Here is a 25993-nt window from a genome sequence, read left to right on the forward strand (position 1 = left end):
AGATAAAGGACCCAGAAAATTATTTTATATTTTTAATGTCAATATTTCCATAAAGATAAGCAGAATAGCATCAAGTATGATCACATTGCTTAGAAATGCATTCATTTTTTAAATTATTTATTTTGAAAGAAGACAAAAAGCCCTCAGCTTTAACGAGGACAGTGATAGACAATATGTAACATATTTAGTAAATACAGTTCTCTGAACAGCACAACTCAAACCATACCTGAGAACATTATGTACAAATGTACACAGGAAACTGAAGAACAGTCCTAGGTACCTTTCTGCTTTTAACATAATCTTTTCATGAAACTTGCATCTGAAGGTTTGAGTCAAAGTAAATACTGTTGTGGTTTCACAAAATGTTATTTTAGATCAAACACAAAAGAACTGCGCGATTCTTTGGCGACAATGTCAGATATCTGATTGAGGTGAGAATTGGTTGTTTCATTATTAAATAACTTAAATTTGCACAAGACAAAGCAAACAGACAGTACTACTAGATAACCTGAACAATCCCAATCTATTGACTGCTCCTTGCTGCACAGAGCGTGTTGCATTGAGTTTGGCTCACAGAGTGAACTTGAATAAGGCGGAGAGAGCGCTGCTGGATTATTGAATAGTTGAAGCTTCAAGTAGTTTTAGGCACTGGGCATTTCAGTGCTGAGGCAACCATTTGAAAGATGCTTCTGAAAAGGCTTCTAGTGTTGGTTCAACTTCACATTCAGAACTATCTCAACACATGTATGTAATCATGTACAGTAAATCAAAATATACCCTTTTTCAGTCACTCAGTCCAAACACAATAAATCATCTTTACTGCAGAATTCTTGCCCCATCTGACCAGTTTTCAAACTCATGAGAGACCTGCTGCGCAGCACTGCCCCCTGTCTGTCAAATAGGCTTAGCTCAGTGGGGCCGGCTGCTGGACTCCATGCTCTGCTGCTGCTTTGTCCCATAACCACTGATCCATCCATTCAAACGTTTGGTCAAACCTCCATTCAGGATGTCCTGGATGTGCTGCACAATCAGATTTATGGCAACTGCACAGATAAAGGATATGATGGGTTAAAGAGCTAATCACCATTTGGTAATACTTTCAATACTTTTAAATTCACTCTACAATAAACTGTATCTATAGTAGTAGAAATAGTCTGATGATGACCCACCCTTCCCTCACATAAATAGAACATGAAAAATGTCTCCTGCAGACCCTGTAATTTACTGACTTAACAAATTATCACATTATGACACTGTGTAATCATACAGATTTAGGTACAATACTCAGCACTCCTTGCTCCTTTCTAAACCTTCAAACACATAACAGCACTGCATCGTGTGTGTTGATTGACCAAAGATGACAGAATACACTAATTTACTTGTTTCAAACTTTAAACTGTTTGATGTATATAAAATACTGATCTAGAATGCTGCCAAAATTATTTTTTTTAGCCATGTAACTTTTTTCTTTGTACACATTTGCAGTACTCTTTCCATCACTGAAATTAGTCTTTTCAAAGCAACCATAGCCAAGCAATAATCCAACTTTTAAAAACTATTTCAGAAAAATGTACGCAGTAGTCGACATCCTAAACAGAATTAATATTTTGTTTGACCAAAATGTGGACCAGCTGGAAAAAGCCATTACTGAAGAAAGGATAATAAAAGAATAATTTAGTTAAAAAGAGGTTTGCAATTTCAATTTGTAGATGCCATTTGCTATCAAAATTTAACTTAACTTACACCATGATTTACAAAGTACAGAACTACAAGCACCTAAATATTTTCTCTTAATGGTCGTAGCCAAAGCTGTGTTGTCTCCATCTCTTCTGTGGCCTTCATAATAGCACAGGGACACCAGTATCTACAGCGCTTCCTCAGACTTTAGATATATGAAGAACATTTCAAGTTTTCCTAGAAACAAATAGCCACTCACCAAGGTTATCAGCTCCCCTTGGTATGATCACATCTGCATATTTCTTAGTCTGGAAAAACAAAGCACCATGAGGAGTTGTTCAGACACATTCAATGATATAGTGGTATAGAGTACATATGTAGAGATTAAATTGGAGGTGGAGGGTAGTTTGGAGTTCTGAGCATGGGTAATACTGCCAAAAATTACAATCTTTTTGACAATATTTAAAAAGGTTTTGTATTATGTGAAATTGACTCTAGTGCCATGTTATAATGTTTCCTACTCAAAAACATACCTGGAGTTGTGTTCTGTTTCATTCACACATGTTTGAGTAACCCTTTATTATTAACCTGTCTCCATGAAGCCGCAGTTTCAAAGTACAACCTTTTACCTTTTGTTCAGTAGAGATTGGCAATTCCAGGCCTGAAATGATCCAAAGCATTTTTTAAAAATTTGCAACATACAACAAGCATACAGACATTAGACAGGACTGGACAATACACTAAGAACAATACAGAACAGTACAATACAAATGCATACAACGCCACAGCAGTTGAGGTGTAAAGTGTGTGTGTGTGCGCGCGTGCGTGCGTGTATGTCTGAGTAAGTCTTTCTTTATGTAGCGCTTTCACAGACATTTTTTTCTGTCCCCAAAGACGCTTTACAGAGCATTATTCAGCATTATTCATTCAGCATTCATTCATTCAGCATTATTCATTCACTCTATACCCTGGTGATGGTAAGCTACTATTGTAGCCACAGCTGCCCTGGGGCACACTGACAGAAGCGCGGCTGCCATGCCACTCGGCACCATCGGTCCCGCCGACCACCACCATCACTCACACACACACCACTTTCATACTAGGCAATGTGGATGAAGTGTCTTGCCTAAGGACACAATGATTGAATTGATTGTATTTAACTGACCTTGACTAACAACTGTTCATGGAGATCTGTAGTATGTTTTGGGTAAGAGAGTGAGGTTTCAGCGTCAGTAAACAGAAATGACTAATTGTGTATAGTAATTAGGTGTGTAACGATATCCAAGTCTCACAATAAGATATTGTCACGGTATGAAGCTCACGGGACAATATTTATTGCAATATCATGGGAAAGCTCACGATTAGGGATGTAACAATATCCAAATCTCTCTGATATTTTCGTCAAAGTACGATATTTATTGCGATATTTTATGGACGCTAAACAGCTAAAACTGTTAATGTGTTACTTTCTCTTAAAATGCCTTGACAAGACTTAATTCAAAGAACTAAGACTTAAAGTGTTTATAACTGTTATTTCTTCTTGTAGTCTGCACTGAAATGGAGCAAAGGATCATGGTCTATGTAGTTCCCTCTGTCTTTTTTGTGTATTGCTGCACCATAACTCTTAATTTAAGCAGAGACACTTGTAATTCGATATATTGTGATGGTCCACTATATTATTGCGAGAACTTTGACGACGTGATATCACGATATTTCGGTTACTGTTACATCCCTAATAGTAATGCAGTTCTAACAGTATATTGGAGGAATCACCTTAACATTGACAACTATGGAAATGATAACCACTATATACAGCTACTAGTGGGAAGAGGAAGAGGTTGTGGAACCAACTTTTGTTTGTTAATGAACCAAATCGAAATGATTCTACTGAAGGTGTAGGGAGTTTAAAACACAGCGGAGCATGTCTTATATTACCACATGACATCACAAGGTGGAGCGTTTTGCATTTGAGAGAAGAATTCACCTAAATATGCAGGGTTTGTGTGCTAAACATGTGAATGAAACAAAACACAACTCCAGGTCTGTTTACAACATTATAACATAGATCATAAAACAGCATAATATAATAACAGGTATGATGCCAATCTATCAGAAGTGTGCCTGTAAATATTGGCTGATAAATTATTGCACAATATGTGAGTACTATAACCACAAAAGTGCAAAAATAGTCATGCCCTTAGTTGAAATAGGCCTATTACACAGCAAGTTTGTTGTATATATATATATATATATATATATATATATATATATATATATATATATATATATATATATATATAGAGAGAGATAGAGAGAGAGAGAGAGAGAGAGAGAGAGAGAGAGAGAGAGAGAGAGAGAGAGAGAGAGAGAGAGAGAGAGAGAGAGAGAGAGAGAGAGAGAGAGAGAGAGAGAGAGAGAGAGAGAGAGAGAGAGAGAGAGAGAGAGAGAGAGAGAGAGAGAGAGAGAGAAAATTTAAATCATATCTTTGTTGTGTTTTAAAATTGTTTTTAGTATACATAAACTCAATTCTCATTTTGTTTTCACTGGCTATCCGTAGGGAACGTCCAATATGGATTTTTTGAGCTGTTACCGATATCTGATATTTGGCTTTGCTACTGTGGCCGATTACCAATATTTGCACAATCTGATATTTAGTATTTAAAATCCATATGAAGGCCTACAAATGTATCTTTAATTGGAGTATAGATCACAAATTAACACTTCTGTAAAATAACAAAATGCATTTATCAGTATCTTGATTATTGAAACTGATATATATCGGATTATGCTATTAGTTAAAAGTAACCTATTACAAACAAAAAAATGTGTTTAACCTTCCTGTTGGAATATATTTAATTAGTGCCTCCTCCATCTGAAATTTCAGCATTTCACATATTATTTACATGTACTCACAGGGAGACAGAACTCTTCAAATGCAGGCTTCACAAATGTAATATACTGCGCCAAAACGCTCTCCAAGTCTCGTCCTCGTTCGCTGATGTCCCGCAGAACTACAGCGAGAAATAATGAAATTGTAAAAATGCACTCGTGACAACAGGTTTCTGGTCCAGATTCCACCTATGCACATTCTGTTTAAGGGCATTTTTACACTTCAAGCGTCATCACTAACCTTCACCAGAGTATGCATAGTTAATGTAGACTAACGAAGAAAGTCTTGATATAGAAATCTTAAAGGAACACTATATAACTTCTCTGATGGATAACTGCTTGTTTCCACTGAAATGTTATTACTTTGACAAGAATATTCCACACTATGCCATCAAACACCTATCCATATGGTGACAAGAAAGTGAAACCTCAGACCAAATTACAGGAGAGGTCACTAGAATAGGCCATTTCTTCAGTTGAAAAAGGAGACTACTGCCATCAGGGACTCATCTTTGAGATCCTAAAACTGGTTTGTGACAAAACCCACTCAAACAAGAGGAGAACAAGCAACTCCTACCCAAGGCACCACAGCACATAGACGGAGGTATTCATGTTACGGCTAATAGTTGTATATTAGTACCTCTTCTGGAGAGGCGAGTGTCAGCGTCAGTGTCCACAAACAGCTTCATCTGGAACAGGTCCCTGATCTCCTGAGAGTAAAACATGAGGATGCCCTCAAAGAGAACCACATCAGCGGGGTACACAGTCACAGTCTCCTGCTTCCTGTAACACCAAACACATACTCACAAATAAGGCTAACCTTTCATGGCATTACATGTAATTACATTGACTAAGTCCCACCCACCAAATCGTGTGTACGGAATTTTTGACAATGAAATAACTTTGAAGAAGAGATGGGCAGATAACAGAAAAAAACACATTATATTGTGAATGTTGTTTTGGAGGTATGCAAACATTTGTATATTGAGTACATAACACCAAAACAAGCTGAGTAAAAATGAAAATGGCAAAAAAGCAAACAAACAATGAAAAGGCATGGTGTAAACTTCCAAATAAGATTATGAAGTGATATTTCTGTACTTGCAATTGTCTGATAAAAACCTGAGGCTCTGAGTATACATTTAAAGACATGTTCTAACACATTTGCATTTACATAATATAGTCTGAATATCATTATTGTAATACTCCCCTCATGTATGCATCTTATAGCAGATTCAAGACATTTACCTGGAGTGGCTCACAAAGTCATAGACGGGTATATGAACAGATTTCCCCGCTTTGATGTCGCACAGAGTTGAAATGATGAGTTCATTATCAAAAGCATCTGAGAAAAGACAGAGTCATTAGGTCTAAATTTAGTGATGCTGCACCCTTCATTGCCATGCATATTTTTTATTTGTATTTTTTTTCAGAAATTCCTCACTACTGCTACTAATCTGGTGCTAAACACATGTCCTTTTGCAGTGTTTAGCAAAAGGAATGAATTGCCCTAATGTTGTTTAACCTTAACCATTTTTATTAAGCTATAAGATAACTCTTCAAATGTTCGTTCGCACTTTTCTTGGTTTGGTACTGAACTGGTCCCAGTTCAGTCATGATTTACACCGTTTTCATCTTCTAGTCCAGGTCTAGTCTTGGTTTAGTTCCAGGTTTTGTCCCAGTTTAATACCGGTTTTAATGTGGTGTGAACTAGGCTGTCAAAAGTACTGATACCAAAAGGATGCCAATATTACTGGACTATAATAGTGAAGTGTCTTGAAGAAGTGAGTGTGTTGTTTTTACCTGGGTGATCAAAGTTGAACTGTCCCTTTAAGGCCTTGGATTTCTGCTCTGGGGTCAGAACTCTGTAGAAACAGTCCTGGCTGAGGATGGCCACCTGTCTCTGGTGATGGTCAATCTCATTCTGTCCCAGCAGCTCCATGATCTTATTGCAAACGGAGGACTGTAGCACAAAAAATACAAAATAAGAACCAGGAATGCATTATGATGATTTAAAGGTGCACTATGCCACTTTTTCTGGTGGGGGTCATGGAGATGTCATTCTTTTACTGGCATTTAACTTGTGCATTTTGGTGGGGACAAGCAGGTGATACTACCAGGCCAAGTTGCATGCCAGATCTGTGGAGAAGTGACCCTGTTCATAGTGAGAATAGTAATTATAGTAATATAGTAATTATAGATCTGTGTTGTCACAAGACAAAAAACAAACTACATAATAATACTTTCGTTAAGTTAACATAAGGACCCATATTCATTCTAATGAAGCTCAAAAATTTTCTAGCTCAAATTTTGTCCTATTCATGTGATTTTTTTGCATTATCAATACTTATGCTCAAATTATGGTAGCGGACACCTCACCATAAAAGTTAGATAGGGAACATTTAAAAATTCTAAACATTTCTCTAACGACACCACTCAAGAGATGAATGACATCCATGCTTTTGCTTGTTAATAAAAAAACAACAAGAGAGTATGTTTTGTTTTCTTTCATGATTTCGGGCATTAACATTTTTTTCTGTGTCAAAGTTTCAAATAATGTGTGACGAGAACCAATAACTCCAGCTACATTTTGTGCTTATCCAAGCCTGAATAATTTGAGATATGCATGGCTGATTAGAAGATTCAAAACTGATAGTTCTACACTCAAGTTGGCCACAAGCAATTAAGTGTGTCCGTCTTTAACGTTAGTAGATTCAGTGTTGATCTGAACTGCCAGCTGTAGGACAAAATGTTCCAGAGTGAAAGATAAACTTGTCTTTAGCTGGTTTGATATTTAGACCTGTTGTTGGTGAGCAGGTGGTCTGATAAGCAGTTACTCAATTGGAAGAAAAATACCAAACAAAAGGAAGTCAAACCCACCAACAGCTGTCTAAAACCACAGCCCACACACTGAATGAACCAATCAGCTGCTCAACAAAATCTACTGCATCTCTGTTCTACAGAAAACTATGACAGTTTAACGCAGTAAATAATAATGTGTCCACAGCTGTAGCTTATCTCCATCAGTTTGATTTCCTACATTCATTATATAGAAGAAAATATTAGTGATGATGATGATGAGTTGCTTTAAAAAAGTATCAATCTTGTGTTGTAAAAATATTATATTGGTACTGGCTTCATTTTTATTAGAGACAGACCGATATATCAGTTGTCTAATATATCGGGCCATTATTTGCACTTTTTAGTGTACCGGCTATCAGCCTTATACTGTATGTCCTTACATCTCCAGCAGAGGCCGATGTTTTGTGTTTTGTATTGGCTGACCAGCTGCATAAAGAATAAGCATAAAGCTTTATTTTAACACTTTAATGTGAAGAGATAACTACACTACTAAAAAGGCTTTGAGTTTGTAATGAACTGAAATAACATAATTTGAGGAAAATAAGCAAAACCTTATCTGTTGCAGAGGATTCTAAATCAGCATTGGCCATGAAAAATGTTTATGTGTGACAAATGAGTTGTATACACAGTTTTATTACAGCAGAGGAGAAAACAGATACATTTCTACTACAGTCTAATGAAGCTATCAAAATCATTTCAGCTATCATAATGAGAAAAAAGACTGAGACAAAAGGACAATGTTTGAATAGTTTTCAAAGGGTTACTCCTTGTAAGGACTAGTACGAGACCACAAAAACATACACACACACAATTTTCCTCTGAAAACGACATTCTAGACTTGTATTATCTCTCTTGTATTAAGCAAGACTCCAATCTTCCGATTGAATCTTCCAATCTATCCAAAACTAAGTTTTATATTATAGCCATAACAGTTACTATCATTTATACTCCATATAATATCCCCTGTCTAGACCAAATAGAGGTTTGAATGATCTTGAAGGGCCATATGTCATAGGCAGCTCATAGGTTTCCATTCCCAATGTTGCATCATAAACGTGAAGCTTGCACTTTTAAATGAAATCACTGTACTGTAGTGCCATATATTATGACATAGGCTTAGTTAAATCAGACATATAGGCCCCTGTTTTCTGTGACCAAAAAATTATGAAAAAAAAAAAAAGATCTATTTTTGCACAGCTGGTACCAATTAACATAAAGTCTTCATTGACATAAATTTTGCCTTATAACATTTTACAGTCGCGTCCATATGTTAAAGAAAATGGCATAGGCCATGTATTTAAATGAGATGAATACGTTAGCCTATATCCATTTGACCCTTTTCTGGAGGGACGTGTTGTGGCATGCTTGACCTGATTTGACACGGCGTCTCTAACATCAATTAAAATATATAGATATGACAATTAAAAAATTCATTATTAAGCAGGGTGTCAATGGAAAAAAGAAGATTTGACCTAGATCAAGCTTTCTACTGAGTGAGAAAAAATACAACGTAAACAGCTCATCACAATAGGCTCCCACAAGGACCCTTTCTTTGTGATTGAAAGAAAATATTAAAAATCGCACCTTCCCACTGGCTGTGCCCCCGGAGACCCCGATGAGGAAGGGTACCCGGTGGTTGTCGGTCGTTTCCACCGGCTTTGTGTCGCTGTCGCCGGCCATGCTGCATACGTACAGCTCTGCTCTGTACCTCGATTTGTGTCTCTGCTCTGGTCTGTCTGTGGTCTGGTCTGTCTCTGCTGCGCTGGTGGTTGTGTGCATGCTCCTCCCATTCGGAATAAAGATGAAAGAGGATGATGCTGGCGTGGAAGATGGCGTGTGGTTGATATATGGATGTTTTATGGGATTTACATCTTTATTCTGTGTGTAGCTTGATCCAGGGATATTGTTGTGAATCAGAAACAGAACTATGCTTTTGCCTATATGCCAACTTTTTTGTTATGATTTATTCACAGTATAAATATTTATTAAACAAAAACACATGACTTACACATCTTTATCCATATTTATTTACGTGTAAAAAAATAAAATAAAAATAATAATAATAAAAATAAAATTAAATAGTAACATTAACTAAATATTGAACAGCATATTATAATAAATAGTAAAAGTGTATATTTGAATATATATATATATATATATATATATATATATATATATTAAAATATATATATATAAATATTATATTTTATCGTCTCCAAAAGTAGGTCATTTATTGAACCGGAAATACTCCAGCGCATGCGTGACCTTTCTTACGCTGATCTAGCATTAGCCGGGCTGCTCACCGGTGTAATGCGCGCTGTGTAAATCACCCATAAATAACTCGAAATTTGCTTTTTATTAATAGTTTTGAATAGGAATTGTTGATATAAAACCATCATCATGAGTACTATGTTTGCAGACACTATTCTGATTGTGTTTATCTCGGTTTGCACTGCGCTGTTAGCCGAAGGTAAGTGAATGGATGGCCTGTAGAATCTATCGATAATTTAATATTAATAATTGTTCTTGTGAGATTATTATGATTTTTATGATTTATAATTGTGATCAACATATAAGACCATGCACTATTATAGAAATCATGATCTCTGTGAACTAATATGCTGAACCCCAGTACATGATCTTGCAAAACATCTGCAGTGTTGGGAAGGTTACTTTTAAAATGTATTCCCCTACAGATTACATACCCCAAAATGTAGTTTGTAACAGAATCCGTGAAGTTATTTAAAGTGGGTAACGTAATCTGAATACTTTGGGTTACTACTTAGAGTAGCAAAGACTAGGATGGTTTAGTCCTGGTTTAGACCTGGTTTTAGACCGGTTTTAGATCTAGTTTAGACCTGGTTTTAGTCCTGGTTTAAATCTAGTTTAGACCTGATTTTATTCCTGGTTTATTCCTGGTTTAGACCTGGTTTAGATCTAGTTTAGACCTGGTTTTAGTCCTGGTTTAGTCATGGTTTAGACCTGGTTTTAGACCTGGTTTAGATCTAGTTTAGAACTAGTTTAGACCTGGTCTTAGTCCTGGTTTAGTTCTAGTTTAGATCTAGTTTAGACCTGTTTTTTGTCCTGGTTTATTCCTGGTTTTAGACCTGTTTTAGATCTGGTTTAGACCTGGTTTAGATCTAGTTTAGACCTGATTTTAGTCCTGGTTTATTCTTGGTTAACACCTGGTTTAGACCTGGTTTAGATCTAGTTTAGTCCTGGTTTAGATCTGGTTTAGAACTAGTTTAGACCTGGTCTTAGTCCTGATTTAGTCCTGGTTTAGCTCTAGTTTAGATCAAGTTTAGACCTGTTTTTTGTCCTGGTTTTAGTCCTGGTTTAGATCTAGTTTAGTTTCCAGCAATGAGTGGAATTACCGGAAAATAAATAAATAAATAAAAAGGGGGATATAGCCCAAAATGTGAAAACGGGAAAACAGGAAAATACCATGTAATCCATTTATTTCAACAAAGTAACTGTAATCCAATTACCACTCACTGAAACAGTAACTGTAACCACATACAATTTCTCATAATTTGTACTGTGATTACGTAACTCCAGTACATGTAATCTGTTACTCCCCAACACTGAACATCAGCTATAATGTATTTCTTTGGGTAGACTAAAATATCTTCTGGATGAACAAGAAAATTCTCCAGTATAACCAGTGTCTTAATCTGTTGTTAGTTCATGTGTGTTTAATTGTGGTAATATATGTCTTTCCTATTTTTAAGGCATAACATGGGTGCTAGTTTATAGGACAGAGAAGTACAAGCGGCTAAAGGCAGAGGTGGAAAAGCAAAGTAAAAAACGTAAGTGTGTAACTAATAGAACAGATCTGCTATGTTGCATTCGTGGCATAAAATTGACTTGTATATTATTTTTAGTTGAGAAGAAAAAGGAAACCATCACAGAATCTGCAGGACGTCAACAAAAGAAGAAGATTGGTGAGAACAAAAACCAGCAACTAACAATACATTTATTTAGCTATGTCCACACTAGAGCTGGGTGTCATTAAGAAATTGGGGATACGATACTTACCTTGATACCTAGGCCATGACACGATACATATCTCGATACGGTGCACTTTTGGTTCGATACATTTCAAATCGATTTGATACAGTTCAGTAAAAAATACTGGCTAAATTATGGCTGTGATACTAAAAGACTTTCTTAAATAACATCTTGTGCAAAATTAATATGAAACACACATTTTAATCATCACACAGTGTTTCCTTCCTCTAAACAAACAACATAACTGTAGAGCTGTAACAAAATAATATAGTAAAATATACCAAAAATACTCTTGGCGATATATATTGATACAGCATTCCCCGATATCAATACTGTATCATCACATTAAACAGTATGATATATTGATATGTCAGTATTTTTGCACACCCCTAATCCACACTAATTTCTCTACACTCCATGTACTTCTTCAGAGAGACAAGAGGAGAAGCTTAAGAATAACAATCGAGACCTGTCTATGGTAAGTTTTATTATTACTGTAATACAAATGCAGTGTTTTACAGATATTGCATCCTAATTTTGCTTTACAATTTCTCATTTTTGTTATGTTCTCTTTGCAGGTGCGCATGAAGTCCATGTTTGCCATTGGGTTCTGCTTTACAGCTCTCATGGGAATGTTCAACTCTATGTAAGTTGATTCAAATGCTTTGGTCATCTATTTTATGTAAGATAATGATAAAGTACACTATTTGCTGATGATACTATGCCTTAAATAACTCCTCTCAGTCTTGCATAAAACTTGATACTTATTGCTGTTTGTTGTTCAGATTTGACGGGAGAGTGGTGGCCAAACTACCCTTTGTGCCGCTGTCCTACATCCAGGGTCTGTCCCACAGAAACCTGCTGGGAGAAGACTATACCGACTGCTCCTTCATTTTCCTCTACATCCTCTGCACCATGTCCATTCGACAGGTAACTTGCATTGTCAGAATCTTCTGATCAGAATAACCAGCTCGCAGACATTTATGATTGACATTTATATTAGGGATGGTATATCGGCAGTATCGGTGGATTTCCCCAGATATTGGTATCTGTCAGATATTGAAAATTTTGCCGATATTTAGCTCCAATACTTTTTCTGCACTGTCCTAGTTTGTGTCTGTAAAATAGATTTTAAAAACTTAATATCAGTTTCGGCAAATATCGGCCGTCAGCGACAACAGCAAGACAAATATAGGATATTGGTAAAAATAAATAAAATAAAAAACATAATTTAAATTGAATTATATGAATGAGAAATAACCAGTTGATACTGATGAAATAGTAGGTCTAAATCAGTGAATTCAAACTGCCTGTTCTTTCAAACACTTTTTGTAACTTTCAATGTATTTTTCAATGTTTTTCTTTCCCAGAATATCCAGAAAATGCTTGGTCTTGCCCCATCCAGAGCTGCCACTAAACAGGCTGGAGGATTTCTGGGACCCCCTCCACAAGCTGCTAAATTTTCTTAAACAAATCTGTTCATGGTTGAATGTCCCTTTTTCTTCTCTGACAGTGACTTTATGCAGCCAAGACTCCCTCTTTTGGTCACAAATGGAACCAAAATAGTGTTCTTTTACTGTAAAATAACCCTTCATCAGTTTATTTAAAATTTTGTATTGACTTCACATTTAAATTATATGGAGAAAGGTTCTTAATTATTTGATTTTCAAATGAAATGTGTGTCTAGGTTGCTTCAGGACATGATTGTTTTGAGATTTACTTTTAATTAACAATTTGCCAGTATTATTGTTAGCCACAGTTTATATCTAAATGCTAATATTAATAAAGTTTTATGAGTGAAAATATCATGAATGAGTTGTTATTGTCTGATTTATTTATTGTAGTACAATTTTAGATCTCACCCTGCATAGAAATTATAATGTGTTGAAATAGCTTATTTTGCAACAATAATATGTGATTTTGAAATAGTGGTGTATGGGCTGCTTTTGGTGGTACACAATGTCCTCTGTAGTTGTGATTGTTCCATTTAGAGTTTTATCCACAAGATTTAAGATTAGTTCTAGTTTAGAACTAATCAAGCATGAAACTTGAGATTAAACTTGAGACCTTGTATATTTCAGACCAGGTGTAGACCTGGTTTATTTCTGGCGGTACTCGGAGAGCTTCATATTTTCTTTGTCCATAGTGTGAAAAGTTTGACAATCACTGACGTGTTATTGAACTTTTGTGAATTTCTATTTTGAAAGAAACTCTTAAACTGTATGTACAATTTAAATGTTTCATTCCATAAACATAAAACCTATCTGTGTCTCCAAATATGATGTAAACATGTTCAAATCAAATATAGCTTTTACTGATAACAATTATTCTACTGATTTATTCTTCCTTACAAAAACATTGGAAATGATGGCCAAATTATTTATGTTATAATTTGGTGATTAGGTTCTCAAAACTATTATCCAGTGCTGAAATCCTGCACCTGCAGCCATCATGAATAATAATAATAAAGGATAATAATATATAGGGGTGTCAAATTATCGCGTTAATTGCGATTAATTAATTACAGTCATATTTAGCGCGTTATGTTTTTTAATCGCGTTAATCTAATTTTTAATCTCTAACTTTACTGTTTCTGTATGCGAGTTGCTTTATTATAAAACCTGTTTTTATGTGTTGTTGGGACAACAGCACACACACACACAAAAAAAACACACGCAGTAAGAGCGATGTAAATGTCACATTGGCGGCGTCAGTCGCACAATGGACGAGGTCGAACAGCCAGTAGAACAGAGTCAGCAGTGCACAGGTAAAAACGCATTCGTGTTTTGGAAATTATTCTCCCGACGTGAAATATAAAAGAAAATAACAAATATACGCCTACAACTTAAATGTCACTGGTGAAAACAACCTGCATAGACTCATGATGTCTGCACTACTGTCCTATAGTGACCTGCCACATGAGGGGACACGCACACAGACACACACAAACACAAACACAAACAAACACAGACCTTCATCATCGTCATTAACCTGAGAACGCGCGGACCACGTTTCCTTCCGTAGTTACTGCGCGGACACCGACGTGCTCCCGTGAGCCGCGTGTGGATCGTGTTTTCTCGCGTACGCTGCGTAAACCGCGCTTCCTCCTGTGCGCCTCTAAACCAGAACTAACACCAAGACTAAAACCAGGACTAATCCAGTCCAGGACTAAACCAGGTCTAAAAGTTATTATGTTCAGATTTCCTCGTCTTTGCTACTTTACAGCAAACAGTTTCTTATTCATGGAGACTTGGGCTCAACAGCCAAATTGAAGAGATTTGTTGAACAATAAATGACTTTATAAAGTCACTTTTTTAAATCTATATCAGTCTTTTGATCTGCCACAATAATGTAATAATGAATTTAAATGAAAATACCTCAAATTGAAGGCTTTTCTCAGCAATTTTTAGGTGAGATTAAAATGAGATTAATTAGATTAATTAATTACAGATCATAATTAATTAGTCTCTCAATTTTTTTAATCGCATGACAGCACTAATAATATATACATTTTAAATAGTGCTTTACAGATCATTGTTCATTCAGTCCATACGCAGTGGTGGTAAGCTACTTTTTGTAGCCACAGCTGCCCTGGGGAAGACTGATGGAAGCGAGGCTGTCAATCTGCGTCATTGGCCCCTCCGACCACAGGCAATGTGTGTGAAGTGCCTTGCCTAAGGACACAGCGACAGTTCTGGTGACTGGCATCCCCCTGTGGCACCTGATTTTCCCAGCGGTCTCCAATCCAAGTCCTAACCAGGCCAGAGCTTTTGAGATCTGACAGGATCAGGCTTTGACAGGCTGGTGTAACATCAGTGCTAGTGCAGCCTCTGCAGCTCAGCAAGTGAATTCTGGAGATTCTTAGCTTTCACATGAGACACAACCAGTCCACTGAGAATGAGAAAAAAACCTGTATATATCCTTTATATGCACATTATATTATGTCTGTCCAATTGTGATTGTAATACCTTTTAAAAAATAAAGACTGTAGGCTACTAAAATTCCTTTTTGTTGAATACAAAATTAGCCTACACTTGTCTATTAATCATATCTGACATAAGGTACAAACTTAAACAAAACTCACATTACTGGTGTTTCTTTCTGCCCTCGTTTGTCTTTAGATTACATCCATTACGCCCAAATTGGCCCAGCTCCAGCAGGCGCACCCACAGGAGGCGTGTCATTCGAAGGGGGCGTAAAACATATAAAACTCACCCGTTTCTTCAGTCAAGTCAGTCCTTTAGCAAGAGCAGCAAAGGTAAAGCATTGTACATTTTATTTCTACCTTATATCTTTAGCATTTCTTCCTACTTCCTTTGTCTTAGCTTTCTAAAACATGGTCGCTGCAACTTAGCCCCGTTAGCATCGCGTAAGCTTGAGACACGGTAGCAGTTTCTCCACGCTTTTATTGTTTTATTTTGCAGGTACTACCCGGCAAAATGGCCCAATCTCTTCTCGACTCGATGCCTGGAGCGTGTACCGGGACTGTGTCTGTGACGGACCACCTCAATTTCTGGGGAGGGAAAAGAGTGAAGCCCCGACAAGAGACAGACGCAGAGCCAGTCTACGAACCAGCCACGGGTCAGTCATGCCAGTTATGTAAACAAGTGCGCACACAGCAATGGAGGCGACTCTGGTGACCAGAAGCCCCCATTTACCCGGGACAGTCCCAGTTTTGAGCCTCGTGTCCCCTGTCCCAGCAGATTTATCCAAAACCAGTGATTTGTCCCAGTGTCCCTATTTGTCCAAGTGTCCCTATTTTGGACCAGTTTGATCTAAACCAGGACTAAACCACGTCTATACCAGGTCTATACCAGGTCTATACCATGGCTATACCAGGGCTATACCAACACTATACCTGGACTATACCAGGTATAAACCAGGACTAAAACAAGACGAAACCAGTACAAAACCAGGTCTAAACCAGGTCTAAACCAGGTCTAAACCAGGACAAAACCAGGACAAATCCAGGACAAAACCAGGACCAAACCAGGGCTATACCAGGGCTATACATGGTCTAAACCAGGTCTAAACCAGGTCTAAACCAGGTCTAAACCAGGTCTAAACCAGGTCTATACCAGGTCTATACCAGGTCTATACCAGGTATATACCAGGTCTTAACCAGGTCTTAACCAGGTCTTAACCAGGTCTTAACCAGGACTTAACCAGGACTTAATTTGGGCTGAAATAGTGCAATATCAGTTCTAAACCAGAGGATCATATATTGCATTTGTTTAGCCAAAATACAAACGACTGTGCACCTATATTTTGTCTCAGATTATACAGTGACCCACACGTGAGTCGAGAATGGACAATGCTACATGCTTTTTTCACAGTTTTATTTATACCTACCATCCCAACCCGGTTGTGACCCAGTTTTTAATTTTGAAAATCTAGTCACCCTAAGCCTACTTCTTTTATTTATTAGAATGCTTGATTGCAGAGGTGGGTAGCCACAAAATTGTACTCAAAATAATATTACTCAAGTAGAAGTACAAAAAAATTCAGAAGAGATTTGAAGGAGTAACAACAGGGTAAACAACTACACTATTGAGTAACTTTTGAGATGGAACAGCTTTTAACATTTAAAGCTTTTGTCATTGCTCAAATAAGAGTACTGTTGCTCTGTCAAATGTATTACTTTAGCAGGAGTAAAAGTGCTAGAAAAGTACAAAGTTACTCAAGTAAATGTAACTGAATAATACCGAGCTCCGCTTGATTGCATGACTTACTAGTGGAATGATTTGCAAAGTTTATGAAACGTTTTACATAGAGAAGTCTTTGTACTTTTTAGGACAAATAGTCGTACGGTTTTGGATCTCTACATGGAACCTAATGTACTACAAGTGACTAAAGAGACTTTCTGTTCGTATTATGCAACTGAGACCACTCTGATGGAAGGAGGAGCTCTGGCCTGGGTTGTTCAGATCAAATGGACAACAAATCACATAATGTCATGCATAACTTGGATTACAGCCCAGGGCCTTTGGCGGGCTTTAGTCCCAGGAGGAGAGGCATTCAAACATGCAGAAAACAGTATGAGAGGTTCTTAGGGATAATGTTTTACAGTTAAAAAAAGTATTCTATTCTCATTGAAACCCTATAGAAAAAAAATATTGTGTAACGTATACCTCCCCAAAAGAATGCTACTGTGCATTAGTCTTTGAATTTTTAATGTAGGACAATATTCATCAGTAGAGCGATTCTATGCATTATTTGAACTTACAGATGCATTTTGTTGGCTGTTAGATATTTTACGTTATGTTCCAACACAAATGCTTTGCCTTCTCTATGGGAGTCAAAAGTTTGGACACACCTTTTTCAATGTCTGTTTCTTAAAAGTTTACCAAATGTTTACATTTTATATAGCAGGGGTCTCCAACCTTTGTCCTCTAGTGAGTTACTCTTAACAAAACAAAAATACCAGAGAGTTCCACATTTTAGTGGTCAGAAAAAAATGAGCATATAAAAGAGCCATGGCAAGCCTTGGATGAGGTACAGCTAGATGCCTATAAAACATAAAACATAATCCATACAACCATTAAACATTTAACTATTAGTGTACAGGCATCAAAATGATAAGGGCACAAGGGCAAAAGGCATTTAATCAATCAAATTTGACTTATTCAGCACATTATGTATGATTCAGAAATCCCTTGGCGAGCTACTTGGAAGGGGGTGGAGAGCTACTGTTAGCTCCTGAGCTACAGGTTGTAGACCCCTGTTATATAAAGAAGACACAACATATATGCTGCATGGGGAATTGTGTAGCTACCTTTTGATTTGTTGAAAACACTGCGAACTCTTGACCTTCCCCAGTGATCCTCCTGATGAAGTCACCTGAAATGGTTTTCACTTTGTCAGGGTCAAGAAATGACTAGAGTGCAAAGTGGTGATGAAAGCAAATTTATTTTAAGTTTATTTTGTTTTACTACATTCTGTGTGTTTTATTAATAGTGATTGATACCTGTGTCCATTGGGATGTCTTCTGTCTACTCTACACTCTGTATCTCCATTCTGCCTATCATCATTTATTCAGCCATATAAAATATTTTGCTTTTCTGTAGGCCGGGTGTTGTGCCAGATGTACCCATGTGGAGCTGAGGAGGTGGACGAGGCCATTAAAAGTGCCCATGAGGCCTACCTGATCTGGAGGAAGAAGGCAGGGATGGAAAGAGCACGGGTGATGCTGGAGGCTGCACGAATTATCAGGGTACGGCTATATTATCGCCTAAGCAACTAACAATAATTCAAGTTGAATTATCAGTAATTACAATACAATATTTTATAATTGTAGTTGCACTCAGTAGCTCATAAATACAAATAAAATAGACCGTATCTTGTCACACCACATGACCATTATTGTCAAATCCCTAACTCAAGGTTTCCCACTGTCACGGAAATCCTGGAAAAGTCGTGGAAATTTAAAATGTAATTTCCCAGGCCTGGAAAAGTCATAGAATTATAGTATCTCTTTCACGTTCTGTTAAGTTATCATTAAGCTATTATGATTATTTCTGAACGTATGCGCCTTTTGTTTAAAAGAGACGACAATAAATGCACTGACAGTATTTTGAATGTAAAAAAAACTATAATACCAAACCATAAAGCGAGTGGAAAGGGTTAACATTTCATATTTAGCTCTAAATGTATGATCAGTTTTACACATGTAGGGCACCGTAAAGACATGAAAAACTCACTTTAGGTCATGAAAAAGTCATGGAAAAGTTTTGAAATTTTGTCAGTGAAAAAGAGGAACCCTGTCACTAAATCTGCGACGTTGCACAATAGTAATGCAAGACCTTTCTAGTTATTTATTAAACCACCCTGACTATAAACCAGTGACCTACTTTTATCAATACTCATTGTTTTATGCGTGTGAACCGTATCCAGAAACAGACTTCTAATGTAATAAAAATGCATCTATCAACTCATATATACATGTAGAAACTGTAATATATATGGGTAGGCCGTATGCCAAAATGAAATATTAATTTTCTTGGAGCCAGATCACAATTTTATCGCGCTTCATGTAAATTTGTAAACCTTTGCTATTGCCTTTTACAGTCACCTGCTTCTTAAAGTTCACATATCAGTCAGAGTCTTGCTGAGACTTATCAATACTCTGTGGGTGGGAAAAAGTGTCTTTGGGCTGCGTTTAGGAGAAAATTCATCAAACGCGATGCAATTTTGACCCAAAAAAGCAGATTGCCACAGAGAAACGCTCATGTTTCACCATTTTGTCCAACCCTAGTAAGATAACTACTAACTACTATCCCTTGTATGAAATGTGTGAACAGGAACGAAGGGAAAAGATTGCAAAGCTGGAGGTGATCAACAATGGCAAATCCATCACTGAGGCTCTGGTGGACATCGATATTGCCTGGCAGTGCATTGAGTACTACGCAGGGTTGGCTGGAACTCTTGCAGGTTTGATACAAGTTTAAGTCTTGAGCTTAAAAACACTCTTCTGTTCAGCTGACTGCCTGTTACATGTTGCTCATAAAATGGTGATGAAGATATATACCAATGACATATTTAACACAACAGTTTTTTGCAAGGATCAAATTCAGTTGCAAAACCAGCTGGATAGACTTCATGTTTTTGTATCTTTTCTATCTTCACTGTATTGGCTTTTCCTCTTTTAAAAGGTCAGCACATTCAGCTTCCCGGAGGAGCCTTTGCCTACACCAGAAGGGAGCCTCTGGGTGTGTGCGTGGGCATCGGGGCGTGGAACTACCCTTTCCAGATCGCAGCCTGGAAGTCTGCCCCTGCTCTGGCCTGTGGTGAGATCAGGATTCTTTTAAAAACTTTTCTTACAGTGCTAATGTTTCTACTGTCACCATGTTGACTGCTGAACATTCCACCATAGATAAGCATGGATAACACCCCAGCGTGCTGTCACTGGAAAGTATTAGTATTATACAAAACTTCCCAAATCTCTGCTGAGTTGTCATTGAAATATTACATATGTTCAAAGAGTCCATTTGTAAATTTATGTACAAAATTATTAACAAACTTGCCCATGGAGGGAGCATTAGTAATAGACAGAAAAATCTCAATTTTAGGTAACGCCATGGTGTTCAAGCCATCCCCCATGACCCCTGTGACGGCTGTGATACTGGCTGAGATCTACAAAGAGGCTGGGGTCCCGGACGGCCTCTTCTGTGTGGTGCAGGGAGCAGCTCAGACCGGAAGCCTCCTCTGTCAGCACCCCATGGTCGCCAAAGTCTCCTTCACCGGCAGTGTGCCTACTGGCAAAAAGGTGCACAACACACGGGATGATTATTTACATGGAAAGCCGTGTTAATAGAATTTCAGATCTTGCAGAGAGCTTTGATGGGAAGTAGAATTTCATGAGGTCATAAATTCAGATTGTAGGTCTATAAAACATCATCACTGTGGATATTTCTTTCAAAAACTTACAAAATACTGAGGGATTGGCTTCACACACTTGCCATGTTGATCTTATAGCTTAGTCCTGGCAATTAATTTTTTCACGTTGAATAACTACTTTGAAGTTTTTCTTTGTTTATGTTCACAGAGAATACGTTGAACTTTGTAATTACTGGGGCTTGTCTCCACATGAAACAAAAACTTGCAGAGATATTAACCATAAAACGGATCAACCAATTTGCAGTCTGACAGTTGGAGAGCAAATCCCACTGTACAAACCCATGTGATTTTTAGGATGTGAACTCAGTCTATTCAGCTTCCTGTTATACAACATTTTCATTACTTTTTCCCACTCAAAAGATTCAAATTGTTAATCACTACGGCAGGATTTTTCATTTCTCATCATTTTGAAACCCTTGTATTGTCTCTACGTGGCATTAAATCTTTTTTTCTTTAAGTTGTATCCACAAAGTCCCCAGTGCCACAATAACCCACTTTGTTGTTTCTGATTAACTCTGTCCTCAGGTGATGGAGATGTCCTCCAAAACAGTGAAGCAGGTAACTTTGGAGCTCGGGGGAAAATCTCCTCTCATTATTTTCAAAGACTGTGAACTGGAGAATGCCATAAAAGGTGCTCATGGCGAACTTCCTCACACAAGGAGAGGTAAGTCTTACCTGTTTACAAAATTTCTAACCTAGTCAAATAATGTTAGAAGTAAATAGTTTTAAAATATGATAACCATAAAACCAGGCAAAGAATTTACAATGTTACAAGCAAGAATATCTGTCACTTTAAATGTATTCATCAGCTGTTTCATAAGTCAGTTACTCTTACTTGAGTAATTTCTTGGATTACTACTTAGTAATACTATATTACTACTCCTAACTCACAAAACTTTGATGAATGACTTTGTTCTTTCCACCCTCATACTATGTTATGAAAATATGACATAATTCTGTACTCCAAACAAGACAATTCATTATTTCTACAACCTTAACCCTATATTTGGGTAAGTGAAATGTCCCCGCTTATAAGCAATCATATCTGCTTTGGTCTGATTGAAAGGTTTGCTGTAACGGGACCAGAGTGTTCGTGCAGAGAGAGATTTTGCCTCAGTTTTTGGAGGAGGTGGTGAAGAGGACCAAAGCCATTCGTGTGGGTGATCCTCTGGAGGACGAGACGCGGATGGGAGCTCTCATCAGTAAACCTCACCTGCAGAAAGTGCTGGGCTTTGTGGAACAGGCCAAGAAGGAGGTGTGTATTGCTCTCGTGGAGGGCCAGGTGTTGTTCAGTGGTCCATTTGTGGTATAAAAGGTGAAAAAAGTACTCAAATTTAAAATCATTAAAGTAGCAAAAAAGGTAAGACGTGTCAGATAATGTACAGATTCAGATATGCATTTATACAAGTAGAATAAAATAAAAGTAACTAAATTATCGCATTATATTGAATTTTTTAAAAATATTGTGGTTTATAGATTATTGGATATGATTATGAAATTGTTATTCATTTTTATTGGCTTAAACTGCTATTCTTTTTGTAGGGAGCCAAAGTGCTTTGTGGAGGAGAGCCTTTTGTCCCCAGCGATCCCAAACTCCAAGGCGGTTATTTCATGTCACCCTGTGTATTAGGTATGCTATTGTTTAAAAACTACATTCAGCCATGTTATTATGTTGTAGTAGTTTTGTTTCATTTACAGATTTGTGTTAACCTGCATACTGGTTCTTCTTTCTCAATCCATTATACCTCATCAGACTTTGATCATTTCTGTGCTCAGATCTCCACCAATACACAGCCTAGCATCTACTAAGCAAGCTTTCCTTGTTTTTGGGTTAATACGAATGTAATTTTCCTGACATAAATTATTTAAAGTTATACTAGACTTAGACAAAGTTTATTGATAAGAGCAATTACTTGGACACAGTAGCTCACACATCACAATATGTTATAATAAAGACAAAATATATAAATGGTAATAATGAATTCTAATTAAGTAGCAAAAATAGAAAGAGACTGGTGTCAAATAAGCAGAGGTGGGACCAAGTCTATGTTTTGCAAGTCTCAAGTAAGTCTCAAGTCAAATACAGGCAAGTCCAAGTCTAGTCTCAAGTCAGTGACCCATAAGTCCAAGTTAAGTCTAAGTCGTCTGCCTTGAGCTTCAAGTCATTTCAAGTCTTTAAACCAAAGCCTCAGCTTAGATTTTTGCAGTTTATATGAATTTTAAGATAAATTGTACTTAAAAAAATCATATTATATTTATATTTCAGTATTTATGGAGTATATATGAGTTGTAGAAATTAATTTAATTATTTTTTCAACTTGAAATGTCTTGACAAAATCTTAGTGTGAATCATTATGGTCAGAATAGAAAGAATTCAGATTTACAAGTGCTTCTCAAGTCTTCTCAAGTCACAGGCCTCAAGTCCAAGTCAAGTCCCAAGTCACTGACCCTCAAGTCCAAGTTGAGTCCCAAGCCTTAGACCATTTTATCAAGTCAAGTCTCAAGTCCTAAAAATAGTGACTCAGGTCTGACTCGAGCTCAAGTCACGACTTGCAAGTCCCCACCTCTGCAAATAAGGCATAATTATATAAATGTGTATGTACAAGTTAAAATAAAATAAAATTGAAATAAGTAATACTAGTAAAATATCTCTGCTATATACAAGAGGTGTACAACAGTGTACTACATGTTATACCAAAAAACTTAATATGTCCAAAGTTAAAAGTCGAAATATTTCACAATGTAGGGCCTTTTAACACTTCATTACATTACATTCTCTGCTCTTTCTAAGTACATCCTCTTGTACCATGTCATTCACACAGTGTATTTCACTGTTCACAGATAACTGCAGAGACGACATGACTTGTGTGAAGGAGGAGATTTTTGGCCCGGTGATGTCTGTGCTGGCTTTTGACACTGAAGAGGAGGTGATCAAACGAGCTAACAATACAACCTTTGGATTGGCCTCAGGAGTTTTCACCAGGTCAGTGTCGAGGATACCCAGTTATACAACGGTTTATTACATGTGCTCTTTGAACTTGGAGATTAGATGAGAGTGTTCGGGGTACAACACTAACCATATTAATCTACATTTTATATCAAAGGTCTCAGTAATGACACTTGGGAAAAGTAAATTTTATTGTATTTATACTTTGTATACTGTATTTTACAGACTATAAGTCACTCCGGAGTATAAGTCGCACCAGCCAAAAAATGCGTAATGAAGAAGAAAAAGAAATATATAAGTCGCACCGGACTATAAGTCGCACTTTTTGGGGGAAATTTATTTTAAAAAGGTAGGGACCAGGAACCGATATCTTGAAAGGCATTATTTTAAGTTATAGTAATAACAATAGAATAAAGAACAGGCTGAATAGGCGTTAATATGTTAACGTAACATATTAACAATTATTCTGATAACTATAGCATAAACAACAGAACATAAGTTTACCAAACTCTCGATCTCACTCCACATCACTAAATCCATTGAATCCATTGAATTTTTCATCCTCGGTGTCACTTCTGAGCAACTCCGCGCAACTTCGGTTGTCACTGAAGTCAATGCTTTGTCATCCAGTGACTTCCAGGACAGTTACATGGTGCACCCTCCCAGCTGCCATGAAGCTGTGTTCTCCATCCCCGCTTTCTGCCAGTCCCTCAAAAGTTTCTCGCTCACTCCAAACTTTCTTTCTGCTGCTCAATTACCGTTTTCTGCTGCATATTTCACTACTTGCAACAGGACAGCGGCTTTTTCTGCAGGACACATGCACAGAAAACTGATACACAAGCCTAGAGTGCCTTATCGTGGCTGTTAGTCTGAATATTTTAATATGTAAGTCGCACCGGAGTATAAGTCACAGGAAACACCCAAAACATGAAAAAAAGTGCGACTTAGTCCAAAAAATACGGTACTTGTGCCTGATAGAACATACTTTCTGTTTTCTTTTAGGGACATTTCCAGAGCTCATCGTGTGGCAGAAAACCTAGAAGCTGGAAATTGCTTCATCAACAACTATAACATCAGCCCTGTTGAAGTGCCATTTGGAGGCTACAAACATTCAGGTATGTCTTATCCAAAATGTTGTATTAAAAATAATCACTTTATTAGACTTTTGTGTGCTTATTCATTTACTGATTTTAAAATGGTGTTTCATTTTATTGGGGATGTAGGGTTGTAGGTTATCCCAACTTTATATGAATAAAATGATTTAGTTTTGCTTAATGTATATATTTTTTGAAATAAAACTGTTTATTGGGCAATGAGTTGAGTGGCCCACTGACTAGAATGGATCACCACTTCTTCCATTTAGTTTTGAAGTCCATTGATTTTTATTTTTATAATTTTTTCCCCCTCTTTTCCTAGGCTTCGGCAGAGAGAACGGTCAAGTGACAATCGAGTATTACTCCCAGCTCAAGTCTGTTATTGTGGAAATGGGAGATGTAGAGAGCATCTTCTAAATTTGACGAAGAATGTTGTCCCATACAGTATGTGAATAAAACTTTAGCACTTGGTTAAATACATTTAGTTGCATAATGCACTATAATTAACCTGAGGCTGAATTCACCACATTTTTACCATGCTGCTTTTGCTACTGGACCAGGCTTTTGTAACAGAATAAAAGAAAATTGTTTCCTATTGTTTCTGTGTTATTTATGACTGATGAAGGTACATTTTGCGACTTGATTTTTAACTATAAGCATGTTAATCATTTCCCAATAAGCATGACAATTACTAAGCTATGTTTACTTTTGTATCTTAAGAAAATTCCAAACAACTAAATTGTCTTATATTGGCCAGTGTTTTTCAACTTTTTTTTGAGTCGCAGCAGACTTTTTCATTTAAAAAAATCCTTGGCACACACTAAAATATGACCAAATTACAATTTAGAGCAAAAATGGTGCAGTTGTTTTCTTCACCCTTGTGTCTGGTTTTTTTTTTTTTTTTATTGTTTTCTTTTTGGTAACGGTGATTGTTTTGCTCCCTCGACTAGTTCAAAAGTTGCTCATGACTCTTCAGAAGTATAAATCTTTCAGTTAAATTAGTGAATGAACAGAAATTGGACTTTATTCCAAGGTACAACTGGCAGCATTTCAAGGCACACTAGTGTTCCTGGTACTCGAAAACCAATGATAAAAGCCTGTCATTAAAGTGAACAGA

General features: G+C 37.0%; 3 protein-coding genes across 3 annotated transcripts; 2 read left to right on the plus strand and 1 right to left on the minus strand.

The window, feature by feature from the left end:
* Positions 1-156: 156 nt before the first annotated feature.
* On the minus strand, positions 157-9192 carry LOC110154835 (uridine-cytidine kinase 2-A-like). Its single transcript, XM_020918882.2, has 7 exons — positions 9013-9192; positions 6370-6529; positions 5815-5911; positions 5207-5349; positions 4591-4688; positions 1937-1985; positions 157-1043 (listed from the first exon to the last, which is right to left on the minus strand). The coding sequence occupies exons 1-7, from the start codon at positions 9106-9108 to the stop codon at positions 910-912; spliced, it is 777 nt and encodes a 258-aa protein (XP_020774541.1). The 5' UTR covers positions 9109-9192; the 3' UTR covers positions 157-909.
* Positions 9193-9683: 491 nt separating this feature from the next.
* tmco1 (transmembrane and coiled-coil domains 1) lies at positions 9684-13247 on the plus strand. Its single transcript, XM_020918829.2, has 7 exons — positions 9684-9898; positions 11160-11237; positions 11313-11372; positions 11871-11917; positions 12018-12085; positions 12225-12369; positions 12810-13247. The coding sequence occupies exons 1-7, from the start codon at positions 9829-9831 to the stop codon at positions 12906-12908; spliced, it is 567 nt and encodes a 188-aa protein (XP_020774488.1). The 5' UTR covers positions 9684-9828; the 3' UTR covers positions 12909-13247.
* Positions 13248-15585: 2338 nt separating this feature from the next.
* On the plus strand, positions 15586-25474 carry aldh9a1a.1 (aldehyde dehydrogenase 9 family, member A1a, tandem duplicate 1). The gene is given in 13 exon segments (XM_020918763.2): positions 15586-15697; positions 15864-16020; positions 18507-18652; positions 19740-19869; positions 20091-20225; positions 20508-20704; positions 21361-21467; positions 21469-21499; positions 21902-22090; positions 22378-22465; positions 23677-23818; positions 24785-24897; positions 25199-25474. Coding segments are annotated over 12 exon segments (1515 nt in total). The 5' UTR covers positions 15586-15697; positions 15864-15878; the 3' UTR covers positions 25294-25474.
* Positions 25475-25993: the final 519 nt, after the last annotated feature.

This window comes from Boleophthalmus pectinirostris, unplaced genomic scaffold (assembly GCF_026225935.1).
Source record: "Boleophthalmus pectinirostris isolate CB_2022bp ecotype Guang Dong unplaced genomic scaffold, ASM2622593v1 HiC_scaffold_7, whole genome shotgun sequence".
NCBI lineage: Eukaryota > Metazoa > Chordata > Actinopteri > Gobiiformes > Gobiidae > Boleophthalmus > Boleophthalmus pectinirostris.